The sequence below is a fragment of the Leptopilina heterotoma genome, unplaced genomic scaffold (genome assembly GCF_015476425.1).
Source record: "Leptopilina heterotoma isolate Lh14 unplaced genomic scaffold, ASM1547642v1 Lhet_397, whole genome shotgun sequence".
Lineage (NCBI taxonomy): Eukaryota > Metazoa > Arthropoda > Insecta > Hymenoptera > Figitidae > Leptopilina > Leptopilina heterotoma.
The window spans coordinates 440,358-467,361 of record NW_025111062.1 but is presented as its reverse complement, the minus strand read 5'-3'; the positions used below and the strand labels follow the sequence as shown (position 1 = coordinate 467,361).

The 27,004-nt window shown below is 28.7% G+C and overlaps 4 protein-coding genes across 8 annotated transcripts; 2 read left to right on the top strand and 2 right to left on the bottom strand.

The window, feature by feature from the left end:
• The first annotated feature begins 731 nt into the window (after positions 1 to 731).
• LOC122506159 (gonadotropin-releasing hormone II receptor-like) lies at positions 732 to 5,290 on the top strand. Of its 2 annotated transcripts, XM_043618188.1 has the most exons (11): positions 732 to 788; positions 1,140 to 1,452; positions 2,258 to 2,477; positions 2,625 to 2,746; positions 2,989 to 3,094; positions 3,213 to 3,420; positions 3,721 to 3,907; positions 4,314 to 4,516; positions 4,628 to 4,720; positions 4,811 to 4,908; positions 4,998 to 5,290. In XM_043618188.1, exons 2-10 carry the CDS (start codon positions 1,421 to 1,423, stop codon positions 4,885 to 4,887), a joined length of 1,248 nt encoding a protein of 415 aa, XP_043474123.1. In that variant the 5' UTR covers positions 732 to 788; positions 1,140 to 1,420; the 3' UTR covers positions 4,888 to 4,908; positions 4,998 to 5,290. The 2 variants fall into 2 exon arrangements, with proteins under 2 accessions (XP_043474123.1, XP_043474124.1); XM_043618189.1 differs by lacking the exon at positions 732 to 788 and having other exon boundaries at positions 1,103 to 1,452.
• Positions 5,065 to 12,249, bottom strand: LOC122506160 (very-long-chain 3-oxoacyl-CoA reductase). 2 transcript variants are annotated; one of them, XM_043618191.1, is made up of 4 exons: positions 11,976 to 12,249; positions 9,336 to 9,720; positions 7,484 to 7,827; positions 5,065 to 6,544 (listed from the first exon to the last, which is right to left on the bottom strand). In XM_043618191.1, exons 2-4 carry the CDS (start codon positions 9,708 to 9,710, stop codon positions 6,283 to 6,285), a joined length of 981 nt encoding a protein of 326 aa, XP_043474126.1. In that variant the 5' UTR covers positions 9,711 to 9,720; positions 11,976 to 12,249; the 3' UTR covers positions 5,065 to 6,282. The 2 variants fall into 2 exon arrangements, with proteins under 2 accessions (XP_043474126.1, XP_043474125.1); XM_043618190.1 differs by lacking the exon at positions 11,976 to 12,249 and having other exon boundaries at positions 9,336 to 9,964.
• A 924-nt stretch (positions 12,250 to 13,173) lies between these two features.
• On the bottom strand, positions 13,174 to 19,145 carry LOC122506163 (nucleolar MIF4G domain-containing protein 1 homolog). 3 transcript variants are annotated; one of them, XM_043618195.1, is made up of 3 exons: positions 19,038 to 19,132; positions 18,074 to 18,573; positions 15,435 to 17,155 (listed from the first exon to the last, which is right to left on the bottom strand). In XM_043618195.1, exons 2-3 carry the CDS (start codon positions 18,133 to 18,135, stop codon positions 15,496 to 15,498), a joined length of 1,722 nt encoding a protein of 573 aa, XP_043474130.1. In that variant the 5' UTR covers positions 18,136 to 18,573; positions 19,038 to 19,132; the 3' UTR covers positions 15,435 to 15,495. The 3 variants fall into 3 exon arrangements, 2 of the variants coding, with proteins under 2 accessions (XP_043474130.1, XP_043474128.1); XM_043618193.1 differs by having other exon boundaries at positions 19,013 to 19,129; XR_006301982.1 differs by lacking the exons at positions 15,435 to 17,155; positions 18,074 to 18,573 and adding an exon at positions 13,174 to 13,452 and having other exon boundaries at positions 19,013 to 19,145.
• On the top strand, positions 19,102 to 25,971 carry LOC122506162. The gene is made up of 6 exons (XM_043618192.1): positions 19,102 to 19,575; positions 20,149 to 20,303; positions 20,409 to 20,655; positions 21,323 to 22,353; positions 24,722 to 25,023; positions 25,101 to 25,971. Exons 1-6 carry the CDS (start codon positions 19,512 to 19,514, stop codon positions 25,171 to 25,173), a joined length of 1,872 nt encoding a protein of 623 aa, XP_043474127.1. The 5' UTR covers positions 19,102 to 19,511; the 3' UTR covers positions 25,174 to 25,971.
• The last annotated feature ends 1,033 nt before the right edge of the window (positions 25,972 to 27,004 follow it).

Genomic DNA, 27,004 nt, shown 5'->3' with positions numbered 1-27,004 from the left:
GATTGTGTCAATTACAAATATATTCTGCGATTTAACAAAACTAATTAAAGTGCGACGTGCTCGTCATACGACGTGCTCAAGACCCTTGAACATACAAAATATGTAGAGTGGAAACTGCGCATAAAATAAATTCACACGATTTTATAAAGACAAATCGACACAATAATCCAATTATCCATACCTCCATACGGTAAAAATATTCATTATATATTTATCATTTTTCTAAGTTTTTAATTTCTGATTAGCTATAGAGTTGCTTAAAACTTGTTAGTCGAGGTTGTTTACAGTTGCTAATTTAAAAAAAATGTTATATCCCAGTAAAAAATAAAAGATACAAGACCCGTGCGGTGTCTCGTATCTTTTATTTTTTACTGGGATTCCATCCGCCTTTTTGAATTTTTGAAATCTGACATTGAATTCGGATTTAGACTTAAAAAATCTTGAATTAAAACAATTTTTAAAAAAAAACTTTTTTCTACCGTTTTTGGATAATTAAACTCAATTTTTCACTATAGACTGCGATGGGGTCAAGGCAATTTCCTGTCAATTTTTTCATTTAGTCATTATACATCATCATTATCCGTTATTACTACTCTCTCATATTAGATCAGAAGTGCATTTATCAACAAAAAGAGGGATGAAAATCTGATATGGAGCTTGCGTACACCCTCGAAAAGTATTTGAGCTACAAGTCGCGTTTGAAGCATTCAACTTTTAGTCACGCGCACAAAATCAGACAGGATCTGCTCTCGAAGGAGCAAGGACCACAATTTAACGCGTCTATTTTTGTATAATTATAATTTTCACAATGATTTTAAAAAACCCAAGAGAATTTAAAATTACCTACATTATGGAAAAATGAAACAATTATTTTTTCAATTATTTAACAATTTTATTGGCAATTTTTTTTAAATCCGTTTCCAATTTATACTCAAACGTACTTTCTTCATTTTTATTCTGTTTAATCTTCTTTAAAAACATTTTTCCCTTGTGTAGAAGGATTATTTTCTGGAAGTATAAAAAATATCTTCCTCTTTTTTGTGATATTAGTTAAAAATATTTGGTGTTTTTAGTGAATAAGTGTATGAAATTGTATTTGAAATTGTCTCCTATTCAAGTGCCTTGATTATTTTGTATAGGTTTTAAATTTTAATTTATGATACCTACTATTTAAAATTATCGATGACAATTATTGCAAATACTAAATTGCGTATAAAAATTGTTAACTGCAACAAATGTTAATGTTAATTAATTTTAAAATTTGCAAATAGTGCAACGAACCCAAATTATATCATTAAATATTTTCTTCAATGTGGAAACAAAGTGTAATTCACCAACAACGGGCTTTTCGGATTTGAATATTGCAGCTGAAAAAATTATTCTCGACTTACTTTAAATGGAATTTTTAAAATTACGTTAAATGGAAAAATTCGTAATTATGGAAGCCAATAGGTATGTTATGTTACACCTGTAAAAGAATCTTACTTTCAGCCCGCACTTAAAACGCGTTTACAAGTATAGAACATTTAGAACCACGTTTGACTTAATTTTAGCTTCGAAATTATGATTTTAAGTCCTAAAGTTATGACTTATAAGTTTAAATTTAAAAACAAGACATTTTTTTTTGAAACAGAATTTTAGAATTTAACAATATTTATGTCAACTTTATACCGCGATGACGAAATTTCTACACTATCATCATTATTAAACATTAAAAATAACGACATTATTATGTGCTATAATTTTTTTTCGATTCTGACGGAAGAAACATCTATTAAAGTGAAATATTTTCCTTTTTATTGGGATTACAAGGGGAATTCTATTGAGAAAGTTACTAAAAGTATATTTCACCTTCTTGAATTTTTTATAATAAATGAATAATGTATTGATATTGGGGGAAGGATATATTAAAAATGAAGATAATGTCAAAGTTCGACAACTCAAAATATCAATAAGAGAGGCAATAATGATGATGGTAGAAGAAATTATTTCTTCTCAACTATATTAGAAAAAAATAATTATTATTTATTTAACCCTCTGCCTATACGTCAAAAATCGTATATATCAATATTTGAAATGAGGCTGCCGCAACATTCTTATAAAAAAATCAAAACAGAGTTAAAATCATCCCTAATTTTCAATATGAGTGAATTTAAACAAAACTCAGTATTCAAAGTCATTATATTAAATTATAGAATAATATTTGGAATTTAATATTTAGAAAAATAGAAAGAATTTATTACCTTTTCTTTTTCAGTGTAAATAATTCAACCCTACCACCGAATATGACATTTACAAATCGTTCAATGACCGTCATAATAGTGTACTGTATATTTTTTATAATCGCCGCAATTGGAAATCTCACTGTATTTATTACACTGTCAAGAGGTCGTTACAAAAAATCAAGAATTGCATTGATGATCTGTCATTTATCAGCCGCGGATCTCTTTGTCACTTTCTTCATGATTCCACTCGAGGTACAAAATTGTATACTTTTCGATTTTTTTTAAAAAAAAGTTTGTTAATTTCTATCAACGGATACACTATATAGAACTATTTTAAATGAGAACTATAAAGCAAATTAATATTTGTTTTATCTTTTCTTATTTGCAATTAATTTCTAGGTTGGTTGGAGGGTTACAGTGAAATGGCTGGCTGGAAATTTCGCTTGCAAAATCTGCTTATTTTTGAGAGCATTCGGCCTATATTTATCTAGTAATATACTCATTTGCGTTTCATTAGATAGGTGCGTAAGAAAAAGAATACAAGCCCCACTTCAACTACTTCCTGATAAGTGTTTGATAAATCCGTTATTTTTAAAATATGTATAGTACTATTTTAAAACAAGAGGGTTGGTGCTAGCTTAAAGACAGGATTCTCTATCTTAAAGTGTTTTACATTTACCTTAGAGTCAATTTATCGCAATTATTTTGCCATAATTTATATAAGTTACGATGACTTGATCGACACTAAAATAAAAATTTACAGGTATTTTGCAGTTCTACATCCTCTAAAATTAAACGATGCTAAGAGACGAGGAAAACTGATGTTAACAGTCGCTTGGATTGCAAGTGTCATTTACGCAATTCCACAAGTATGTATAAATATATAAAAGAAATTCTAAATAAACTACTATAGAAATAAAAAAATTGAAAAATAGAAATTTCAAAAATAATTCATACAAAAGTATACTGTATCACACTTTCTTTTAGAGTTTCATATTTCACGTGGCAACGCATCCAGAATATCCGAATTTCACCCAATGTGTCACATTTGGCTTTTTCAAATCGGAATCACAGGAAAATATTTACAACATTTTTTGCCTTTTAGCCATGTACTTTGTGCCATTAATAGTTATTTGTTGGGTGTACATGAAAATTTTTTGTGAAATCAACAGCAAATCTCGCGAAAATAGACAAGGTATGGGGGACAATTATAGTGGGCAAAAAACTATATATGTTCGATCCAAAAAAAAATGTTTTTAAGACACATATAGTTTCATGTCAGCCAGAAAATGTTCTAAAATATTTAACTTATGCTGATGCTATCGACGTCCTGTTATCGTCAAAAATCATCGTTTTGAACGCTTGGTGTGGACTATGGGAGTTCCATGTTCTTAAAATGTTTTGGAACATTGTTTGGTAGACATGAAACGTTCTAAACAGATTATTATCATAGAAAATTAAAAATGTAACTAAAATGTTGAATTTTACCTTTTAGTTTTAACGAGGACACGAAGTGACGGCAGTTCAGGGAGTTTAAACAGTGGAAGTGATAGTCGCATGAGATTGAGATGTTCGGACATGAGTCGTATCAAGAGAGCTCGGACCAGAGCTTTACGGATGACCATAACCATTGTCGCTGTGTTCATCTTATGTTGGACTCCGTACGTGACAATGGTGCTCTGGTTTGTAGATTTATATTTTTAACATATGAGAAAATTGAATATAATTGAGCGGATGGGAAGAAGAACTCGACGAGCGCGAGACCGTAAAGGATAGTTCCAGTCAGGTAGCAGTGTGTGGCCCAGAGGCGCTCACTGCTACCTGACTGATATTATCCCTTACGGTCTCGCGCTCGTCGAGTTCTTCTTCCCATCCGCTCAATTTAATTTAGAAAATAAAAATCTTCCCTCCATCCTAAGGTCCGTCCTTTACGTATAAGTAAAGATTTTTATTCTTCCGATTGCGATCCGTTCAAGATTGGGCTCTGACCTCATAATCCTTCTTCTGCATCTTGGTTCTTGTGTGGGATGATGAAGAAAACGTAGAAAATAAAAAGTGAAGATTACAAATCAATAACTCATTTTTCAGGTACATTATCGATCGTCAAAGTGCACTGAATGTCAAGCAGGAAATACAAGAGGCACTTTTTATAATGGCTGTTGGCAATTCCTGCGCAAATCCACTTGTCTACGGAAGTTATGCCGTTGACCTGAAGAAAGAATGTTGCAGGTGCTTTCTTCCGTTTCCGAAAGAAGATAACATCCAAACGTATTACGTACAACGCGATACAAGTAAAATTAACATTTCCTATATTGACACAGTCTTTAAAGAGATTAAAGTTTAAATATATATACAAAAATTAAAGTTTACAATGCAAATAAGAAATTATGTTTATGCTGCAGGGCCAAAATCATTGATTGTAGAAAAACAGTCTCCAGGTGAAAGTGTCATTTTCATAAAATCAGTTCGAAGAATTTTGCACGATTACTTTAAAGGTGAAATAAAAAATTTTTGTTTCTATTTTTCAATAGAAAAATCTAGTAATCCGAATTTTGGAATACTATAGCTAAATTATTTTCTTCCAGTTGGAAGGGGACAAACGGAGACAACATGCAATACAACCCTAAACGCTGAGTGCGTTATGATAAAAAATGTTGTTTAAAAACCATCCCTCCAGAATGTGGTTAGTATTCGACTATTTCTGTATCTAAATGAAGAAAAGCCTAAACTTACGATGCTAAATGAAGAAATAAATATTTTGTCTTCTTACAGTGAAAGAAGTTGTATACTTCAAAAAATCTTCAGAGGTATATATGCGGAAATAAATAAAATACGTAAATTCAGAAAATTTTTCTACTTTTCGCTTTTATTTTCATAGACGAAAAATTATCACAATCATCTAATTGTGTGAACTCATCAATAAATTAAACATGTCAAAGTAAAAAAAAAGTGAATAAATGCATATTCATAAAGGTTCAGGTCAACTATATGCGTGCGTAATCTTTTTCAAATGCTATCTTTTTTTTTATAAATATATAACAATGTACACACACTTTTAAAGAAACGAAAATCATCATAATGTAAATTTAAACAAAGTTCCACAATTTTTCAAATGTTCCGACAATTTTCAATTTACATACATATATTTATGTATTAATTTTTAACTTCTTGTAACAATTTTAAAACTTCATTTTTTTAAATACTTTTTAAAATTCATTCTTTAAATATAATTTTTTAAATATTTTTAAAAAATTTTTTTAAATTCATTAATTTTGTTTTACAAAATTCGAAAATTTCTTCTATACAGTAAGGCACAATTACATAAAATTTCGTCCAGCTTATATTTTAATATATTAGAAGAAATCTTCCGAATCGCACTTAGATTTATGTAAAATTAATTTGCTTATAAATTAAAACACGCCTTCCGCCTTTTTTTTATACCTAACAGTACATTTTTTATAATTTCACATATAATACATGTGTGTGTATAAATTTAATCCTATTTGAAGACATTTTGTACATAATAGAAAACTTCATAGTAAGCTTTTAAAAATATGAATTATGTAAATAGAAAAAAGAAAATTTATTCAGAATACATATATCGCAAACTATCTTATTTTGAATATTTAAAATTTCTATATTTCATTTGTTGTGTGAATTAGTTTTAGAGTTAGAAAAAAAAATTTATTCCAAATATTAGAAAAGTATTCAGTGTAATTGAAATATTTGAACCGACGTCACGGTTTTAAAACTGTGACATCATAATATGATTCAAATACCTGTAAGAAATGAGTAACAAAGAGAATTTAATTTTTAATTTTTAAAGATTTTTCGAGTGATGCAAATTATTTATTCTTAATTAGTTTCTTTTTGAATCTATAGGCCAAAATTTCATGATCCTCTATTTTTTTTTTATAAATATTTTGTGTTAAATTTTGATGAAAAATACACATGTAGATTGCAGTCTTTCTAGGAAAATAATATATTATTATTTTATAAACTAAAAAATATGGCAATTTTGAATATATAGATTTTTTTTTCACTAAGGATATTATAATTATGATGCACTAGCTCGTTCGGGTACGTCACTCACTTCCTCTTGATCCTTGGTCTTCTTTCTGAGTGCCCTACCGCGAATATTGAGCATTGTTCTCACAACCAACCACACAGCACCCTTTTCGCAAATACATTGCAATGCCCTGATGAATCCCACAATTAAACAATGTGGAGGATAGCCCGTTGTTCTCGATTCAATTCCAATTGTTTTTAATTGTGATTCGACAAATTTCTCCGGTGTTGGTGCCATCCACGTTGCTCTCCTTTGAAAATAAAGAAATAATAGTCATTAAACTTTAAAATAAAATTTAATTTTTTTTCAAATTTTTAATATCATTTCATATTTTAAAAGTCTATTTTTAAGACTATATTCCCCCTCTGAAATCTTTCGTTTTGTAAAGAAAAGAATTAACTCTCTTGGTCTTTAACAGTTTTTTAAAAAAAAAATATCAATTCTGATTTTTGAAAAAATGGATTCAGAAAAAAATTTAATTTATTTAGATGAACCAGAACATTATAAGAACGATGATAATAAATATAGAATAAAAACGTAGATACATTAAACCGGTATTATTTGAATATCAAAAGAGCAGTCGAGAAAAAAAAAACGGAAAGTGTTACCTAGAAATATAGAAAATGGAATTTTTTATTTTTAACTACGTAGAAGCTTTTTTCTTCATTTTATATTTCTCTAAAAATATAATCAGGTTTAAAAATAATATTTTTCCTCAAAATTAGATATTTATTTTCCTCTAATTTAGATTAAATATTTTATGTATAGCTTATTGTAGCCTTGCTATCTTATCTCAATTTTGAAGAATCATATACTTTATCTTACGCTACTAATGTATTTTTAAAATGTATAAAATATCATTAAATTTTATTAAGTACCTTAGAAATTCGACTGTAGAAAAAAATACCGTTTTACTATTTTCTTTAAATACTTCTTTCTCTCTCTAGAGACGCATGCGCATGAACTATCGAAACTTATGCGCGCGGATGCGGATTGGTAGTTCGTGCGCATGCGTCTATAGAGAGAGAAAGAAGAGGGGACGTTAAGTACACTCTGACTCTTTCTACCTACCTACTAAATTAGATATTATTTAGTACGAAAAAGAAGAATAAAAAGAGAAAAAAAGGAGACTAAAAATGAAGGAGAAAGAAAAATGTGGAAGATAAAAACATAAATTTAAAATTCTCACTTGATTTTTGACATTTTGGTGGCCACTGGTCCGGGCAAGACGCACTGCACTGTCACCCCTCTGGGAGCAGCTTCCGCAGCAAGATCTGCACTCAATTTATCAACATAAGCCTTGCTGGCCGCATAGACCGCTAAATATGGACTGGGAATTGCAGCCGCCGTTGAACTAATATTGATGACAACACCACTTCTCCTCTCCATCATTCCAGGAAGAACTGCCCTTGCAACCCCCGTGACACCGGCCACATTCAATTGCAATATTTTCGCCAAAGTCTCCTCACTAACATGAGTAAACAACTCTGGATGCTCGTAACTCCTACCGGCATTGTTCACCAGTACTCCCACCTGTAATAATAATGATTTCTTAAAAAATAATATACCTTCTCCCGTGATTAAAATGTAAAAGTACCCTAAAGACCCCTATAGGAGGTATTAAAGTGAGCTCAGGCACAGAATTAATATTTAAATAAAACAAAAAGAACAACAATATTATTTTATATAGAAAAATAATAATTGCAGAAGAAAGTCAGCAACCGAAAAAGTTGTATATGGCACATGAAAAAAAAGTCGGTGGTCAGTTATATCCTACTGATGGGATGAAGTCAATTAGAGAAACTTGCTATAAACCAAAGTCTCTCGATTATCCCCTCTGTGAATTGCTGCCTTTCCAGAAGTGATATAACACTTTCTACTCGTTCAAGATGCGAAATTTTATTTTGTATACCAATACATAATCGTCTCTCTAATTTCCAAGACTGATATATACAAAAGTGAAAATATATACATATACCTATAAGGATATCGAGACTAAAATTGGCAAATTTTTCAACAGGGTGTTATTAAAAAGGTTCAATGACCTTTTAGGTAATACTCTACATAGACAAAAATCTTAGCATAATTCTTTTTTTTCCGTTTGCCCTTTTATATAATATTCACGATTTCGTGTATTTTAAAAATCGTTACGTTTTGAAATTATTTTTTCCCCCTTTATATAATATACAGAGTATTCTAGATTATGTAAAGAATTTTTAATTATTGAAAGTGGTAGAATAATAATTAATATGCGGAATGTTTTAATGAATTTTAATCACGAAACGCATTCATATTTGTAAATATTAATAGAATAATAAATTAATAATAATAAATTTACGCCTTTAATATTATAATAAATTAATATTTATCTGATAATGAGAAATTCGGCAAAAATAGAACACTTGCATTGCTTTCACACTCGAGTGGCGCTAGCAGTTCAATTGGCGGACCAAACAAAAGTTGTCGCCAAACGGTGACAACTTTTTTCCGACAAATGGAGTGACAGTCTGACAGTAGTATAGAATAGTAGTGTATAAACGGTTTTCAGGTGAATTTCTGAGCTATTGCATAAATTTCATCGAAATATTTTGTATCCTTTTAAAAATACACATATCTTGTGTGTAGAAACGAAGCGTATTTACGTCATCGCCCTTCGGAATACATAGAATTTCAAATTCAAATTTCCAATTCAATTCTTTTGTCAATTTTTGGTAAGTGGACGTTCTTAACCTTGAAATTGATTTTCCGGTTCGTTTCCCAGACTAACTATAGATCGATATCGTGACTCGTATAATTCACTTATTTTCAATAATCGTGAAATAAGTAGAATAAAAATAAAATAAATAATAAGTAAATTATTTCAACCTAATTGTTCAGAATCAGTTTATATCATCAGTTAATTGCTGTAATATAAATAAATAAACGTCAAAAATAGTAAATAAAATTAAAAAATAAATAAAATGTCAAAAATAATAAATAAAATTTTGAAAAATAAAGATAAAAGTAAAAGAATGATAAAATTAGTATAAATAAAAATGTACCTCTAGATCCTCAATGGCTTTGCCAATTTTATTGTAGACAGCCTGACCCTCGGTTAAATCGGCCTCAATGACCCGCGTTTCGACCCCGTAGGCCTGTTTAATTTCCGATGCAGCTTCCTTCAATCGGTCAATGGACCTCGACACGAGAATAATGTCGAGTCCCTTGTTGGCCAGAGCTTTTGCGTAAGCTTTCCCAAGGCCGTCAGTCGCCCCAGTGACTAATGCCCATTTGCCCTGTGTTGCCACATCAATACCCAATCCAAGACCCGGGGCAATTAATTTCTTCCATGCCAATACACTTGCCCTTATTAATATTCGTAGACCCACTGCGGCCACCACAACAATTGTAATTTTCTCCCAACAAGACAGAGCCATTCTGTGATCACTGAAAAACATTTTTTCTTCCTTCACTCTTTTGCAATAAAAAATATAACAATTAAAAAAAAAAAAGACTTTTAGAAAAATTTTACTTTAATTTCTATCTATTTCTATCTTTATTTAGCTTCAGAATAAATTGAATATAGAGATAAAAATTTTATTTTCGAAAAAAAGGAATAATTTTAATTTCTTTTGACAAAATTGTTTCTATTTCACGGATTTCTTTCGAAAGCGAAAATATTTTTTTTATGTTTCACCTCTTGAGGTGTATAAATGAAGACTGATATTCTTATCAGTAGGCAATTATTCTTGACCTGTATGAGTTTATTCAAAAGCTTGTCAGCATTTTTTTTTTTTTCTGTTCATATACTAACGCGCAGTCTATTCTGCTCAAGTGAGGTTTTTTTTTCACATATTCACATTACGCGTTAAATGCTTATACAAATATTAATCAATAACAGGAAATGAACAATTTTCCTTATTTAAAACATTTAAGAATTATAGCCTAGAGCGAATTTTTTTTATAATAGAAAAATAATGTTGTTACAATTCATTAATAATTATAAATAGAATTTCTTTTTATAACATATATCAATAAATAATTTTAAAAATGGAAAATAATTTTTTAAGCTTCTTCTAAAAAAGATAATAAATAATGAATTATAAATTATAAATAAAACATTGAAAATAAATTATAAATTAAATATTTCAAATAAATTTTAAGTTATTCAAATGTGAACGCTCAGAACTTTATTTATTATTATTAATTACTTACTTTTCTATTAATGAACGAAATATTTTCATAAATTTTCGATTATTTTTAATTATAATATCAATGAAATAAAATAATAATTTTACAATAAAATAATTGTAATTTAAGTTTTTGATAATGAAAATCTTCTCTGATTAAATTTACCAATAATATAATTTTAATTGGAAATAAAATAATGAGGGAATTAGTGGCAATTCTATTTTTCGAAAATTCGATTCGTCTTGTTATGTGTAATGTGTATTATAATTTCTAAGAGTTCAAAGACCCGTGTAGCGTAATGCTAATTTACATTATTGAATTAGAAGCGGAAAAATATCTTAATGACACTTTTAAAATGAAGAAAACAAAAAAAAACGTTGAATTATTAAATTCAAAATAAATACTCGGAATTTTTTTTTCTATTTCAAACACGTGTAGGAATTGAAAAATTTATAACTCATAAAAAAAGTGTCTTTAAATAATTAGTTTTCATTTTTAACAATTCAGCAATTTTACTGCGTAGAAATACAGGTGTTGTAAGTAATTATAAGTAAAAATTTTATTAGGTAAATAATTATAATTTATAAATATTTATTTAATGTTAATTTTATAATAACAATTATTAATTATAAATTATTATTTATTAATAATGATCATTAAGTACACGTACATTTAATTAATTAGTTTATCTTTTAATTTATTATATAACATTAATTAGTTGTTTTATTATTAACATAATAATTACACGGAAAAAGTATAATAACCGTAACTTTTACTATACTTTGAAACTAAATTCTAAACTTTCTGAAAATTCTGCGCATTTCTGCGGCAAATTTTACTATTTCCGTATAGTAGTAAATTTTATTATTATTTTTACAGAAATGTACTTTCCGGAAATGATGAAGTTAATTAATATTATTATTTTTATTATTATTATTATATAACATATATAAAAATATAATGAGATATTATTAAAAGAAATAAATATAATAAAGAAGAAAAAATCCAAAATTGCACAGAAATTGCAAAAATTGTATCTTTTGCTAAAAAAGTATAGTAAAAATTACATTATTCTTTTTTTTCGTGTATTATGTAACAATTATATAAAATAAAAATCCAAAAAGGGAAAACTAGGACAGAATCGAAAAATACATTAAATACTTATTATATAATTAATTAATTTTAAATTTAATAAAGCGAATAAAATTAAATTGCAAAAAGATTCGAAACCTTATATATATATTTACAAAAAAGGGGAAAGTGAAGAAAGCAAAAAAAAAACTATTTTTTTTTAAAGTTAGCAAAATAATTATTTTTTAATGCCAAAAAAATTGATTTGCAAACAATTTTTTCGAAAGTAGCAAAAATAATCTTTTTGAAATAGCAAAATAATCCTTTTTCACCCCCTATCGATTAGCAATAAAAAAAAAAGAATACAATACCAATTGTTTCGTCGTTACAGATAAACAAAAAAATCCATACATTATAGAAAAACTTTCACACTTTCTCACCTGTCACTGACATTCGTTGTAAACGAAAATTCAAAAATTGTTCAATGTAATCATTTGTTTATTTGCAAAACAAGTAAAATAAATCATTTCGTTTCTTTTTTTTTTAATGTTTCTAAACACATGAAAAAAGAACTGATTTGAAGGAGTAATGATAATAATATGAAAAAAAAATAAATATGAGATATTTTGTGAACACACGAGGGGCCGTCGGGAGGTCGTGATATCACGAGACGGTCAAAAGCCCGCGGTCGATGCTTGGGAATCTCGTCTTGCACTGCGCGCGCGCAATGTCAGGGCTGGAAATCCCCTTCTTCCTTGATCTCGACACGCTCTTTCTTTGGCACACTTAATTCAATCGTTCGAGAGTCTGGATATAAAACTGAGAACTAGGCTATTATATACTCATTTTTTTCTCTTCTCTTTTTTTTTCTTAATTCCTTCGAATGATTTTATATTCTTTTTTTCTTCTAGCAAACTGGCAACTCATCATTTAATTGCCCCATTTTTTTTTAAATATGAATTCGTATTTTCGGTATATGCAAAATTATGGTGACAAGAAAAGAACATTTTTACGCTTATTTATTGATGAAAATAGTTTTTTCTTGTAAATTTATTTATTAACACCTATTATTTGTTTATCAAATATCTTTACCCACTATACTATGATTTATACGTTATTTATTTGTAAGGTACCATAAATTCCATAAATACCATAAATTACCATAAACACTATTAATTATAATAATAATAATAATAATAATAATAATAATAATAATAGTAATAATAATAATAATAAATTATTGTTTTCAGTAGTGGCAGTAGAAGTAGTAGTAGTGGTACTAGTAGTGGTAATATAGTATCAGTACCAGTAGTAATACTAGTACTAATAGTTACGATTTATTATTTGAATTATTGATTCAAATAAATTTTATTTGATTCAAGTAAATGTTTAATTGATAATAGACATGTTATCGATTTATTAGAATCAAATATAAATTTTAGTAGTAATATTTACTAATAGTAATAATTAGTAGTAGTATTAATTGGTAATATCTTACTTAATTCTAATTATTATTTACTACAATATAATAATAAGAGAATATAAAAAAAATACCCTATTCATTCCAATTTATTGTCAATTATTATTCTTATTTATTATAAGTATTGAAAAATATTTTTTGGGTAAATATTATAAATATTGTATCTGTACACTGTCGTCATAATGAGAAAAGAAATGAAACGTTGAGTATGATATTACATTTTATTATAAAGAAGGTAAAACAAGGATATTAACACTTTTAAATGTATATATATAAATGTGTGTGTGTGTATGCTTTGCGAAACGGCACTTGTCAAAAAGTGAGAGGATTCTGAAGATCAAACAAGATGTTCCTTGAGATATTGACCTACTGATGATGATACTGCCTCTAAGTCGGTTAACTTATGCAGGAATCCCTTCCATTCAGTGCAACGGTACCTGAACAATAATCACTTCACAATTATATATCATCAAAAAGAAATTTATACATTATACCTCCGGTAATCGTTTATAGGACAAAATCGACCTCAAATGATGCATTTTTCATAATAATATACATAATAGGTTACATAATAGGATGTAGATCAAATTTTTCATTTTTTTGGAAACTTATTATATATTTTGATATACTTTTTTATTTGTTTATTATTATTACTACCACTACTACTATTATTATTATTATTTTATTTATTTTCATTTTATTGTTTTGTCTTTTCATTTTTTAATTTGTTAATGTCGCTGAAGAAAGATACCTAAAAGCAAGGAATTTTAACGTTTACATTATATAACAAATATATTGGAAACCATATATGTTAAATACGAAAAATAAATTTTCGCATTATCATTTTATTTGAAAAATGAATTATTTATATCCGTTGTTTTTTTCTTTTCTGCTTTACATATTGATGATATTTTTTGTCTTGCGGTGCAAAAAAAGAGTGTTCCGATTTCTTTGCACTTGAGTTGTCATTTGTATTCGTATTTAACACTAGCGAAGGCATATATATTGTATTATTGAATTCTTGATAAATGCGTTCAAACTGAATTTTAAATGCACGGCCTGCATTAGACGCATTATGAATTTTAAATACTATTACTTATGTATAGATATAGTATGGAAAAGTTTACTATACTTATATAGTATACTTAAATAAATTTCTCACAATATTATGTTTTCTTTTTAAAAAATTTTAATTTACATCAAATGGCAAAGTTATTAAGTTTATAACGCGACAACTTTAAACTAAAAGTCTTAATTCGTAAACTCAATGACATCTAAAAGAGTCTATTAAATTCAAAGAAATTAATAAATAAAATAACAAATAAATTTTGAAAAAGGTATAATCCTTAGAGTATTCAATTAGAAACTTTAAAATGTATGTATACATTCTAATAAGAACCACAAAGAAAGTTGTTTTGTTGACTTAACAATTCGCTTGATTACTTATCCGAAATGATCACTCTATTCTCACAAGCACTTAAGAGAATTCTAAAATCAAAAATTTTAATAGTTTCCTTGACATTTAACCGCATCTGATTCAAATTCATCATAAACTATATATATTTATACCGCATTTTTTAATTAATTAATTTCAATATTGAATTATTCTTTAAAAAAAAATTTAGAATACCAGTTTCTTTTTGCCCTTTTAATATAAATTCGAAAATTTGCATTCGTTTCAAATTTTTCTTTTATTAATAAATTCTTTTAATTGAAAGTTATTCTAAAATTCAATGATAACTTTTCTATCATTTTATTATTCTAAATTACATTTAAAAATTCAAATTAAAGGAAGTAGCATTATTTTATAATTATTTTCCTATTATTATTATTATACCATAATTTGACAAATTGATTGTAATTATAAAAATTTGGAACAGTTTGGTAAAAGTGTGCTCTCATCAGGTTTTCTAGTTAAATAAATTTTTTTTCTCCAAGATGATGATGATAATAATAATAATTGTATAGGTGCAACTCATAAATATGAAACAATAAAAATATTTTTCTTTCTAGATCCCTGACCACTTTCTCTTAATTCCGTTACACGATACTTTAAACGGGCTTATACCCAGCATCTTGGAAAAGTACCGGACTTGATATAGAAAGTAGTTCCATCAGACTCTCACGTTTGCTTTTACCATATTTATTCACATATCCACAAATTAATAACTGCATTTCTTCAATTTATAAAAAACATTTTTTCAATCACTATTTTCATGAAACTTATTTTTCTTTTAATTTAAAAAAAAATGATTAAAACATTTTAATTATTATAAATTAATTTCACTATAGTGTGAAGGGCATTTGAACCATATTATGAACTGAAAAGTTTTTTTTTTCTACTAATAAATAAAGCAAAAAGATAATTTCAAGTCAAAAGAATTTATTAAATCTTTTTAATTTCCAAAAAAACATGTCCCTTTGAAATGAAAACTGATATATATGGAAGACAATGGAAATGAATTCACAAATGGAAGATATCACAAATCAAATGCTCTTATTTCCTTTTCTATGTGGGGAAACTTTTTCTCGCCCGTCTTTAAAATTTCCCGATCCTTCATCATCATGATATTATGATGCGCGTGATGTAATGCATCAAGATAAAATCGTCGCCAAAGTATTGCATTTGTATCGACTTGTTTTGTCCATTCCGACCACTGGCCACGACTCACTTGACCGTCCTGCATTTTTTTTATTTCCTTAATAAGCGATTGTAGCCATACACTCCAATTTTTCGCCGTGTTTGTCGTATTATTCAACCATTTTGTCCAATCGCGAACTTCAAACGATTCAACTTGCGGTGGATATTCATTGAGTAGAGCAACTTGTGATTCGGTTAGAATTTTACTTAACCAAATGGCAATTTTTCCCGATAGTACGTCGATTAGGTCTTTTGCATTATTTGTGAGGAGATTTGGATCTTCGAGTGTTACTGCTTGGGAACATTTTTCATAAATTGCACGGTGTAGGCGGTTTATTATTGGATCGTGGCCGGTATTTTCGTCATTGGTTTCCATTGTTTTGTAGATGGTTTGGAATATTTGCATGAAATTGATGAAGGGAAGATCGGTTTGGAAGAGTTTTAGGGTCTCGGTTTTGTTGTCGATTTCTTTTTTGTCTGCTGATACTTCTGCATCTTTATCTGTTTCTGCATTTTTATCTGCCTCTAGTTCTTTATCTGCTGCTTCCTTTTCTGCTTCCGCTTCTTTATCTACTTCTGTTTGTTCGACAGCTTCTTCTCCTTCGTCAGGTCTTTCTTCACTGTCAGGTCTTTCTTCACTGTCTGGTCTTTCTTCACTGTCTGGTGTAGGTTCACTATCCTCTTCATTGGCTCCTTCCTCCACTAATTCTCCATCAACTTCCGTATCTTTCTCCTCTACATCCGGTTGTGCTTGACTCTCAGCTTCCTGTACTTCCGGTTCCTCTTGAATGGCTTTGTCTTCCAGTTCCATTTGGGCGTCTTCCCAAATTTCGGTATCGGATCTTTCCTGATCGTTCTTGTCACTTTTCTGCTCTCCATCAATATCGTCTTCTTTCTCTCTTTCTTCATCGTCATCCTTATCTTTACCATCATTCTTATCTTCACCATCATCTTTATCTTTACCATCATCCTCTGTACCATCTTCGTCGTCATCATCGTCGTCATCATCATCATCATCATCTCCACCTCCAAAACCTTGAATATCCTCCTCATCAGTTTCTTCTTCCTCCTCCTCTCGCTGCCTACGCGCCCTCTCCTCCTCACTTTCGCGATTCGCTTCAGCAACTTCTTTAATTACCCCCGAAATCCAACAGGAAATCATGTCGGCGAGAAAATGCATTTGCTGCGAACGACGATCACCATTTCCATCTGTCGGTGTGTACTCTAGAATACGACTCAATCGTTGAAGAATAATGTCCATGATATCTTGATATTCATCTTTCTTCGGCGTTGGACATTGCCAATTGATGATACTTTTAACGAACTTCTCGGCCATTTGATATTGACAGCAAACTGCCTCAGGATCGAGTCGCGGCTCATTGACATTAACATCATTGGCAATTTTCTTTTCATTCTCCTTACACTTTCCCTGACGTCTCTTCTTTCTTTGCTTCCTTCTCGTACGACATTTCTTATCACGTAACAATTTTGTCGCCTGTCTGTAAAAAAACGAAAGCTCTGCTAATTTTCAATTGAAAATTAAATTCTACTTTTCAAATAAACTTTTAGAATACAATAAAAATTAGGATCTTGATGTGAATATATATGTAAAAACCGTAGAGATGAATAAAGAACAAGAGAGGTTTGAAAGGAGCATCAGGGCGATAAAAAGAGTATTTGCATTACCGTCCACCGATAATGAAGAAAAACTGAATCCAGATACTCACAGTCGATAAGGAAGAAATTTAAAAATTAATATAGATTATTACTCTGGCGATAGTGATGATTCAGTTTCGAGCATTCTTATCAAATTATCAATTAACTCGGATGGTAATACATTGGATGAGTCTTGAATTGTTCTTAAAATATGATTTCTCTTTGGTTTTGCAAGTTGAAGAATTCGAGGTGACACGGGAGCTAATTTTCGAGTGACTTCTTTTTGTAAACAAGGCGGTGGACATTTTCTTCTATATAATTAAAGAAAAACAAATATAAAAAGTTACTAATTACTAGAAAAATTGAATTAATTTTTTTTTTTTAGTTTTTTAAAAAGCTTATCACGTGGGAGTTGCAAGAATATCGAGATACTCCTTTTTTGATATTGTATTTCGTGGAACTGGATTTGATTTTGGTGGTATACATTCCTTTTCAAAAACATTCATTGTTCTCCATTTTATCTCTCTCTCGGATTTCATTCTCTTTTTAGTCGTACAGCAATCTTCGTCTTCATTTTTTTTCTAGTCGTGAAATAGGTAATCAATTAATTAAAGAATTTAGCAAGTTATTAGATAATTTAGCAATTAATTAGATAATTTAGTAATAAATTGAGAAATTTAGTAATTAATTAGGAAATTAATTAATTTAATAATTAATTAAGAACATTGTTTTTTCTAATTTTCTATACAAAATCTAATTACCTTTGTTTTACTCCTATTTTTCGATTTGCCATTTTCTTCATTAGGCTTTTCTGCTTTATCATTTGTCACATCAGCATTCGGTGTTGTAAAATTATCTTCAACAATTTCTTCATTTCTTTCCCCTTCATTCACTTCGGGAGTGTCAAATCCTTCATCTGTAGGTTCACTTTCATTTTCCTCCATTATTTTTAATGATTATTCTTTTTTTAAAATTTAGAAAACATTTTTATTTCGAAATTCCATTGATGATGTAATTTTCATAAATTTAGATTGAAGAAATTCATAATTTTGTTCTTTTTTTGTTCAATATTAATTTTATTTAATTTTATTTGTTTTACATTTTGAATAATTTAGGAAAAGAAAAATTTTCTTTTTGGTTAAAATGGCCGAAACATTTCTGTCACATTGAATTTTTGATAGGGGACTTTTATTTAATATAAGTGAAGTTTGATCATTGTTCTCGATTTTGTTTCTTTTAAAGTTGCGTTTCAAACGTATTTCTTAAACAATAATAGTAGTAAAAATTCAATAATACAATAATAATAATAATAATAATAATAATAATAATAATAATAATAATAATAATAATAATAATAATAATAACTGACAATTAGGTCTAGAATAAAACCTCTAAATCGCATATCGTAATTTTTATATGAGAGAGAAAAGGATAGAAATATCGTTTGCCTTTTTCTAGAAAAGGAAGAAAGGTATTTCTATCTTTTTCTCTCTTGTGTAAAAGTTACGATATGCAATTTAAAGGGACCCTGAGGTTTTATTCTGGTTAGGCCTATTTGCATATACTTATTATTATTTATAAATTATACACTTTAAGGTTAGGTTAGTAACTTTTATTATCTTTTTTCCCTTTTTTCTTTTTTATATTATGATAAAAACTATAAAAAAAAAATTTATCCGATGAAAAAGTATATTTCGTACCTGCCCATCCCTGATAGCTTCTTACCAACTGCGGGGAACCCCAGGATTCCATCAGTTTCCCCAGAGCATTGTCAGATGTCACATGCCGTCATATCCTCGACACGGATACCTCCGTTCGTTTACTAATCGATCACTGTTGGTGGTGGCTCAGTGGCTGTTCCCGTTTCTATTGACAGAAAGGACGTCACTCACAGAAGAAGTGGAACTATATCTAAACATCTCTATATATTGCTAACCAGGAATAATGTTGAACAGTGGAAGTTTTGGTTTCATTTGTCATCGTGAACCGTGACATATTTTTCAATAATGTATATGTAAATTGACAATTGTCAATCTCAATGAAAAATGAGGACGATAATGCGTCGTTAAGTGTTAAAAGAAGAATGAAATAACAAACGCACACACACACACACACGGGAGTTTTAAAGGGCAATATTACGTTTGCTTATCAATAAAAGAAAAAAAAACGACAGGATTATGATGAGATAACGATTGCAGAATGAGGTACAGAAGCAGAGACCTTCTCGGTTATGCAGTCTTTACCCTGACTCTGCAATTTAATGGTAAGTCATTTATTTTTCTATTTGAAAAAAAAGAAAGAAAATAGAAACTACATATATACATTTCTTATCAGTTATCATTGAACGATTCAACAGTCCCAGGGAGAAGTAGGCCAAAGCATGTGTGATGAAAGAAAATATTGTCCTCCGAAAAGGTCAAAGACATTCTGTTTCGAAAAAAAATTATCTGTTTTTTTCAGTTCATGAATATTCGTGGTCCAGAAGCTTTGTTTACTTTATCGTTTATTATCAGAGACTCGAGAGAAGAAAAGAAATTAGTAGTATTTAAATAATTTATTTTTGTTTTTGACTAATTTAAAAAATTCTATTTTTTTCAGTTCATGAATATATTCTTGGTCCAGGAACTTGTTTATTTTATCTTTTATTATTAGACTCCAGAGAAACAAATAGAAATTATTTTCAACAGAGCAAAAAAGAGTTATGAATAACTGATTTTTTATTAGGAAAAAAATTTAATTTCAATTTTTATAATTGAATAGTAATAATAATATGTAATTGAGAAAAGAATTTCTGTTATTAAAATGATTAGATATTTTATGTAACTTTTTTTTCCAGGCTGTGTCGAAGGCGGTGCTTCGTGTAAGGATTTGCAGGGACGATCTTATGAAACTGGTTTTCATTATACCCCTGGTTCTGAACCTTGCACACTCTGCGTTTGCGACAATGGCAATCCAAAGTGGTGTAAAGCCGTTATTTGTACATTTCCACAGGTAATTTATTAACCTTCCGATTCAAGAAAATAATCTCCAAATAATGTTTGTGAAATAATCTAAATATTTTCTTTTTGTTTATTTGGGATTTTCTTTTTTTCGCAGGAGACTCTACCTAAACAAGACTGCAAATCATTTCGATTTGGTAACACGTGTTGCGAATTCATCTGTGTGGATGATACATTGTCCGCCGTATCGAATGAAAAAACTGAAGGCGAAGGAACAACAATTGCAGAAGGCAATGCAAATTATGACACTGGCTTACGATTAGTCGCCAGTTGTATTACGGCAATTCTATCGTTGAGTCTTCTATTTTTTTTAATTCACCGTCTACGACAACGAAAAATAAGAGGTAAATTTAACAAAATTACTCAAATTTTTCAATATAATTGAAATTAATTTAAAATTTAGAAATTCTAAAAAAAAAACTTATTTCCCATGATCAATTCATGAAGAGAAAATTATTTCTAAAAGTTTGAGTAACCGGATTAAAAGTATTGTCTGAATGTTTTATTTACTTTTTTTATTAATTAGCAAGTGCGAAGCGTGCGTATATTCATCGCTTGAATGATGAACTGTGTCATCCATTTCTGTAGAGTATTGAGAGGGGAGAGAGAGAGAGTGACGTTAATGCCCTTGGGATATATATGCAGATCTAGTCGGGAAGATTGGAAGGAATCGATTTTAATTTTACTTTTTTCTGTATTCGATAATAGAGTGTCTTTTGAGTGTGTTCCGAACGGCATAAAAGATACCTATAGTTATTATTATCGATTGTTTTGCTATATTGCTTTCAAATTTTTCCTATGGCTATTTTATAGTTTATTAGAATGAATTTTGACAATTTTGATGATTGGCAAATTTCTATTCTAGTTTTTTGAATAATTGAGCGAACAATTCGTTCGACGCTCGAAAAATTTCCGAGCGTCGAACGAGTTGTTGCATTGGAGCGAAAATCGAAATAATAGAATTATTATAATTTGATTATTGAATTAATAATTAAATTTGACTTGTTTTAGTTTGCGTAGCTGGACGACAGAATCGGCAAGTGTCGGAGGATCAGAGAAGTCTCGGCAGTATGGGCTACTTGGAGAGAGGGGGTTTGCAGCACGGAGTGCCAATGGAAGACATGCCCTGCGGGGGCGGCTATCCCCTGTGGAAACCGCCGGGCAATTACTTCCCCCGCGGCGAAGCGCCTCCGCCCTACGAGGAAGCGGTCGCAGCAGCTCGCGCCGAGCAAGTCCTTCTCTCCACAAGTCCCCACGCTCTCTCGCCTTCGAATTTTCCCAGTACTTACCTGACGAGTCACAGCAGCAACTCCAGCATGGCCCTCGTCACCAACAGTCAAAACGGTTTGCCAGCGAGTTCGCCAACGCTCTCGTGCAACAACAACAACAACACTGCCAGCACCTCGCCACTGATACCTACCTCAAATAGACCCTTAAGCAGCCCCGGAGCCCACTCGAACTGCTACCAACTAAGTCAGAGCGAATCGGCCTCCACGGGCCTCTACGCCGGCACGTCGACCACAAGTTTCACCATGGGCACGAACACCTATGAGAATTTGCCAGCCGCCAACATCTCCAGCATCAATCCACAGCATTCGAGCAACATTCTCCTACTGCCGAACCCATCTGTTCCAAAGACTTATCATCATCATCATCATCACCATCATCACACAACTCTTCCGCGGCCGGGAGGAGCCTTCACGATATCGGCAACCCTGCCAAATTCTGGTGCAAACACTCATCGGACGATTCCCCGATCACTGGCCACCACCGGCAGTCTTAGACTTCGACGCGAATTCATGGCACATCAGCCAATTGCACCACTATTCGATGCACCGCCAAAGTGCACTTCGCCGGAACGCTCGCCACGATCGGCACCACCTTCGCTTCCAATCGCCGATAACGCCATTCGCTCGGACACCCTCTACGAGGATGTTCTCCCATCGAAGGCCGGTGGATCTCAGGTCGAGGCTAAACCACCCGAAATCACACCCTTAATGTGTAAACCACCCGAGATCACACCCTTATTGTGTAATTACAAGGTACTCCTTTTCAATTTACTCTTCTCTCTAAATCTGAAAAAGTGACAAGTCCATAAAAGTCAATTTTTTAAAAAAAAAAAAAGGTCCGTAATTTAATTGAAAAAGAACAAAAAGTTCGTTAATTGTACGATATAATTTGGACAATATTAGTGAAAGGTTGCGAAAGGTCAGGGAAATCAGGGAAAAGTCAGGGATTTTTATTAAAAGTACTGGAAAAAAAATTAAATTTTTAGAAATTATAAGAAAATTCTGAATTTTGGAGTCTTTTTTGTTTGCCTCATAAACTATGAAATTGTCAAGAATTCCAATACAAAACCTTGAATTTTTTCTATTTCTAACAATAATTTATTTTTCAATAACTTAATTAAATATTAAAAAAACTTAATTCTTGAAGAACTATCATAAAATTATTATTTATAAATTATTTAATGATTAATTTTACTTAAAAATTTCAAAATTAATTGGATTTCAAAAGAGTTGCGTTCACAATCTTCATAAATAGATGAACTTGAAAAGGTTTTTCAATTTGAAATTTTAAGAACAACTGATTCCAGAAATTTAATTATTTTCAAAAGTGATAAACTTCTTCGCATAAATTCAATTATGTTCAAAAAATTTTTTTAAATTCTTGGTAAAATTTCAATTATCTAGTATTTAAATAATAAAATTCTTCTCCGAAATTCAATTATTTTTAAAAAAATTTAATAAAATTCTTGGCAAAATTTCAATTATTTTCAAAAATTTTCCTCATTTCAATTATTTTTAATATCTATTTTAATATAATTTTCCAAAAGAATTCAATTATTTAAACAAAATTTTTCATAAAAGTTTCACAGGAATTCAATTACTAAGCAATTTTTTATAAATCGAACCAATTCAATTATTTTTAATTTTCTAATGAAGTTTCTCGAAAGAAATCAAACATATTCAGAGTTGTAAAAAAAATAGTCTGAGTCAATTATTTAAAAAAAAAATGGAATAAAGTTCTTCACAAGAAATCAATTATTTTCATAAATAATAAAATTTTTCTCGAGAATTCAATTATTTAAAAAAAAATTTGATAAAATGCTTTATATAAATATGAAAAATTATAATAAATTTGATCATAGAATACAATTATTTTCGTAAAATATAACATTCTTCCTATAGGAATACAATTATTGTCAAAATGGAATTTAATTATTATTTTCAAAAAGTTTTAAAAAATTCTGAGAAATTTAATTCTTTTAAAAAATTTGAATAAAATTCTTCACAAGAAATTATAATTATTTTCATAAATAATAATATTTTTCCCCAGAATTCAATTATTTTCACAAATAAATTTTTTCTTGGGAATTCAATTATTTAAAAAAAATTTTAATAAAATGTGTTGCAAGAATTCAATTATTTTATAATAATGTTCTCATAAGTTATTGAATTACAAAAGGTTTGAATTTGAAAATCTGAATTTGTGAAGAAAAATAATAAAAAATGTAAAATTTATTAAAAATCCTCAAAAGAATTTAATTATTTAAAAATTTTGTTTTAGTTAAAAACTCTAAAAACAATAATTGAATTTTGAAGAAGTTACGAATAATTGGAATTTTAAGAAATAATTGAATTTTGAAAAGATTTCAAATTAAAGTCTTTGAAAATCTGAATTTTTCATACTTTTAATTTTAATTAACAATTCTGTCGAACTAATTATTTTGAAAAATTTGAATTCCAAATCTTTTGAAATTATGTATTTCAAGTTTTTATTTTGAACAAAGAAGAATTTTTTATTGAAGAATTTCCAAATAAATCGAAATTTCTTAAAATTGAACGAATTTTAGTTAAAAATTGTAGAAAATAATACTTGAAAAGAAAATTAAAATCATAAAAATAAATTTCAAAAAGTAACTTTGGAAATAATTGAATAGTTTTGAAGAAAATTAAAATTCTATTGAAAATTGAATTAAAATTGTATTCAAAATAATTGAATTCTTACGAGAAATTGAATTTAAATTGCATTGAAAATAATTGAAATTTTTTGAAGAAAATTAAAATTCTTCTGAGAATGTAGTTAAAATTGTATTTCAAGTAATTGAATTCTTTTGAGGAATTTAAATTATTTAAATTGTATATTAAAAATAATTGAATTCATGTTGAGAATTTTATTAAAACTGTAAATAATTGAATTCTTTCGAGAAATTTGATTTAAATTGCATTAAAAATAATTGAATAATTTCTTTCGAGGAATTTAATTTGAATTGCATTGAAAAGAATTTTCCAAAATTCTAGAAAACAATCTAATTGAATTGAAATGTTAAAAATAATTTTCATATTCAGAGAGTTTAGTTTAGGAGGTAAATTTCATATTTAGTTTTACGATTGTGAATTTTTGCAGCCACCATTGGCATCGAGTAACGACATCAATCAGGATGGAAGTTTCGATTCCGTGACGTGCACTTGCAGTATGCAGGTATTGCCGCCCTTGCACGACGAGGCCGATGATTATCGTAGCGAATGTGAAAATTGCAAGAGTGCAACCGGTTCACGATATTATTTAGACAATGAGGATGAATTGGTGACATCGCCTCATGAGACTATGACGCTACAGAGAAGAACTGAAGAAACTGCCTCGAGCGCGACACCTCAATATTACAGAACTTCACTCACTCTTCCAACAAGTACTCGTCAACGTTCAAGGTGCTTTTAATATTCCCAATTTCACAATTTATTCCTTTCTCCTATTTTTATTAAAAATAATTTTTTCTAAATTTCAGGAGCGCTGGAACTCGGGGAAATTGGTTTAGTTCAATGCCAGAAAGCTCGACAGAATCTTCGGACGGCGAATAAACAAGTGAGAAAATTCTAATTCCAAAATGAAGTCACAAAATCTGCCTGTATAATGTGAGTGCCAAAACTTACAGTTACCAAAATTAGTACCCGGTATCGTTCTTAAACAGTCATTTTTAGAAGCAAGAGGCAAATTAAGCTTACCAGTTTTCTAGCAGTATTGCGATTCAGGGTACTATCGATTTCAAAAAAAAAAAAAAAATCGAAATAGACTTGCAAAAAGCAGGAACTCCACAAACATCTTCCTTAATAATCGAAAGTCCTAAAATTAAAGTTTATTCTTCATTACAAGTTAATGAACAACTAAACTAATAATATAATAATTATCATTCACCATTATATCTCCACATTTGTGTATAATAATTATTATATTCTTGTTATTATCATTATTATTATTAATCGTAATATTATTTACTCAAAAAGAAAAATTGAGAACTAATTTTCTATAGAAATTTTTATTTTTTTATAATGTGTACATAAAATGAAAACGAACTATTCCATAAATTATTATATTGCTTCCATTTTTTAAAGTATGTTAAATAATTTTTTCTTTCAATATAATCACAAATAATTTTTTAACGACGAAAGATGTTTGTGAAATGCCTAGTCATTATATATTGGTCTTTTCAATATATAAATATAGAGAAAAATACTAATAATTTTATTTAAGACAAAGAAAAAAAAAGCGAAAAAAATTCAATCAACGATTGGAAAGTAGATAACGTTAAAAAGTTACCGAATCGAACAAAAATGCATGAACTAATCAATACCAAAAAAAAAAAAAGAAAAAAAAGAAAACCGAACGTCTTTATTATTGACGTTATTGGTGCTTGTGTATAAGTGAAATCAGATTTTATCATTTTCGAAATATAAAGAAAACAGTAGTCATTATATATATATACATATATTAGTAATTAAATAGTGAATGTTAGGATATCGAGAAAGTACAATTTTTCAAAAAAAAATATGAAAATATGGTGTTCATCACGTTAAACGTTGAAAAAAAAATTATTTTGCGTTGAAAAAGATACAAAAAAAAGTTTTAAATAATGAAGCTTAGAAATCTTTCCAAATTCTTTTTTTCATTTTGTTTTTTAATAAATTTTGATTTTGCAATTAACTGTTTTACAATCAAATTTTTAAAATTATTTAAACTAATTTATTGAATATTGCAATTTCTAACTCAAACTATTTTTCCAGTTTTAATTAATTAAATATTAATTAAAATAATTGAAAATTAATTAATTAAATATGAATTAAAATAATTGAAAATTAATTAATTAAATATGAATTAAAATAATTAATTAATTTTTTCAAATGATTTAATTAATAATGTAATAAGAAAAATAGAATTTAAAAAATCGAGATTAATTTTATGAAATTGAGAATAGTTCAAAAAAAAAAAATGAGAGACATCCTTAAAAGAAGAAAAATTTGAATAGAATGAAATAATAAAATCTTGATACGTTTATCATTCTCTAATTATTATAAAGCTATTTAAAAAAAAGTGTAGCATCTACATCATCTCTTTCCAATCTAGCAATCTTCTCTTGTGCACCTTAAATAAAAAAAAGCTATTATATCGATATAATCACAACTAACCTAGTGGAGTGTGAAAATAAATAATTATATCATTTTTCGCAAAGGAGAATTCATCAAATTTGCTTTACGATCAATTTTTTAAATAATTTAATTAAATTAAATTAAAAATTAAATAATTCAAGAATATTTTGAATTTATTTTAAATAAACTATGTTTTGTATTTTATTTAAAAAAAAGGAAAATTAAAAAAAAAGAAATTTTACGTTTATTAAAAAAAATAAACGATTTT

Coding starts and splice junctions, on each gene's coding strand:
- LOC122506163 (XM_043618195.1), bottom strand. CDS start 18,135: ATGATAAAGCAGAAAAGCCTAATGAAGAAAATGGCAAATCGAAAAATA. Junction 17,156..18,073: donor AAAATAGGAGTAAAACAAAG/GTAATTAGATTT, acceptor GTTTTTTTACAG/ACAGGCGACAAAATTGTTAC.
- LOC122506160 (XM_043618190.1), bottom strand. CDS start 9,731: ATGTTTTTCAGTGATCACAGAATGGCTCTGTCTTGTTGGGAGAAAATT. Junction 7,828..9,335: donor AAGCCATTGAGGATCTAGAG/GTACATTTTTAT, acceptor TTATTATTACAG/GTGGGAGTACTGGTGAACAA. Junction 6,545..7,483: donor ACCAAAATGTCAAAAATCAA/GTGAGAATTTTA, acceptor TTATTTTCAAAG/GAGAGCAACGTGGATGGCAC.
- LOC122506162 (XM_043618192.1), top strand. CDS start 19,512: ATGAGGTACAGAAGCAGAGACCTTCTCGGTTATGCAGTCTTTACCCTG. Junction 20,304..20,408: donor TTATTTGTACATTTCCACAG/GTAATTTATTAA, acceptor TTTTTTTCGCAG/GAGACTCTACCTAAACAAGA. Junction 22,354..24,721: donor CCTTATTGTGTAATTACAAG/GTACTCCTTTTC, acceptor GAATTTTTGCAG/CCACCATTGGCATCGAGTAA.
- LOC122506159 (XM_043618188.1), top strand. CDS start 1,421: ATGGAAAAATTCGTAATTATGGAAGCCAATAG. Junction 2,478..2,624: donor TCTTCATGATTCCACTCGAG/GTACAAAATTGT, acceptor ATTAATTTCTAG/GTTGGTTGGAGGGTTACAGT. Junction 4,721..4,810: donor TTTGCACGATTACTTTAAAG/GTGAAATAAAAA, acceptor ATTTTCTTCCAG/TTGGAAGGGGACAAACGGAG.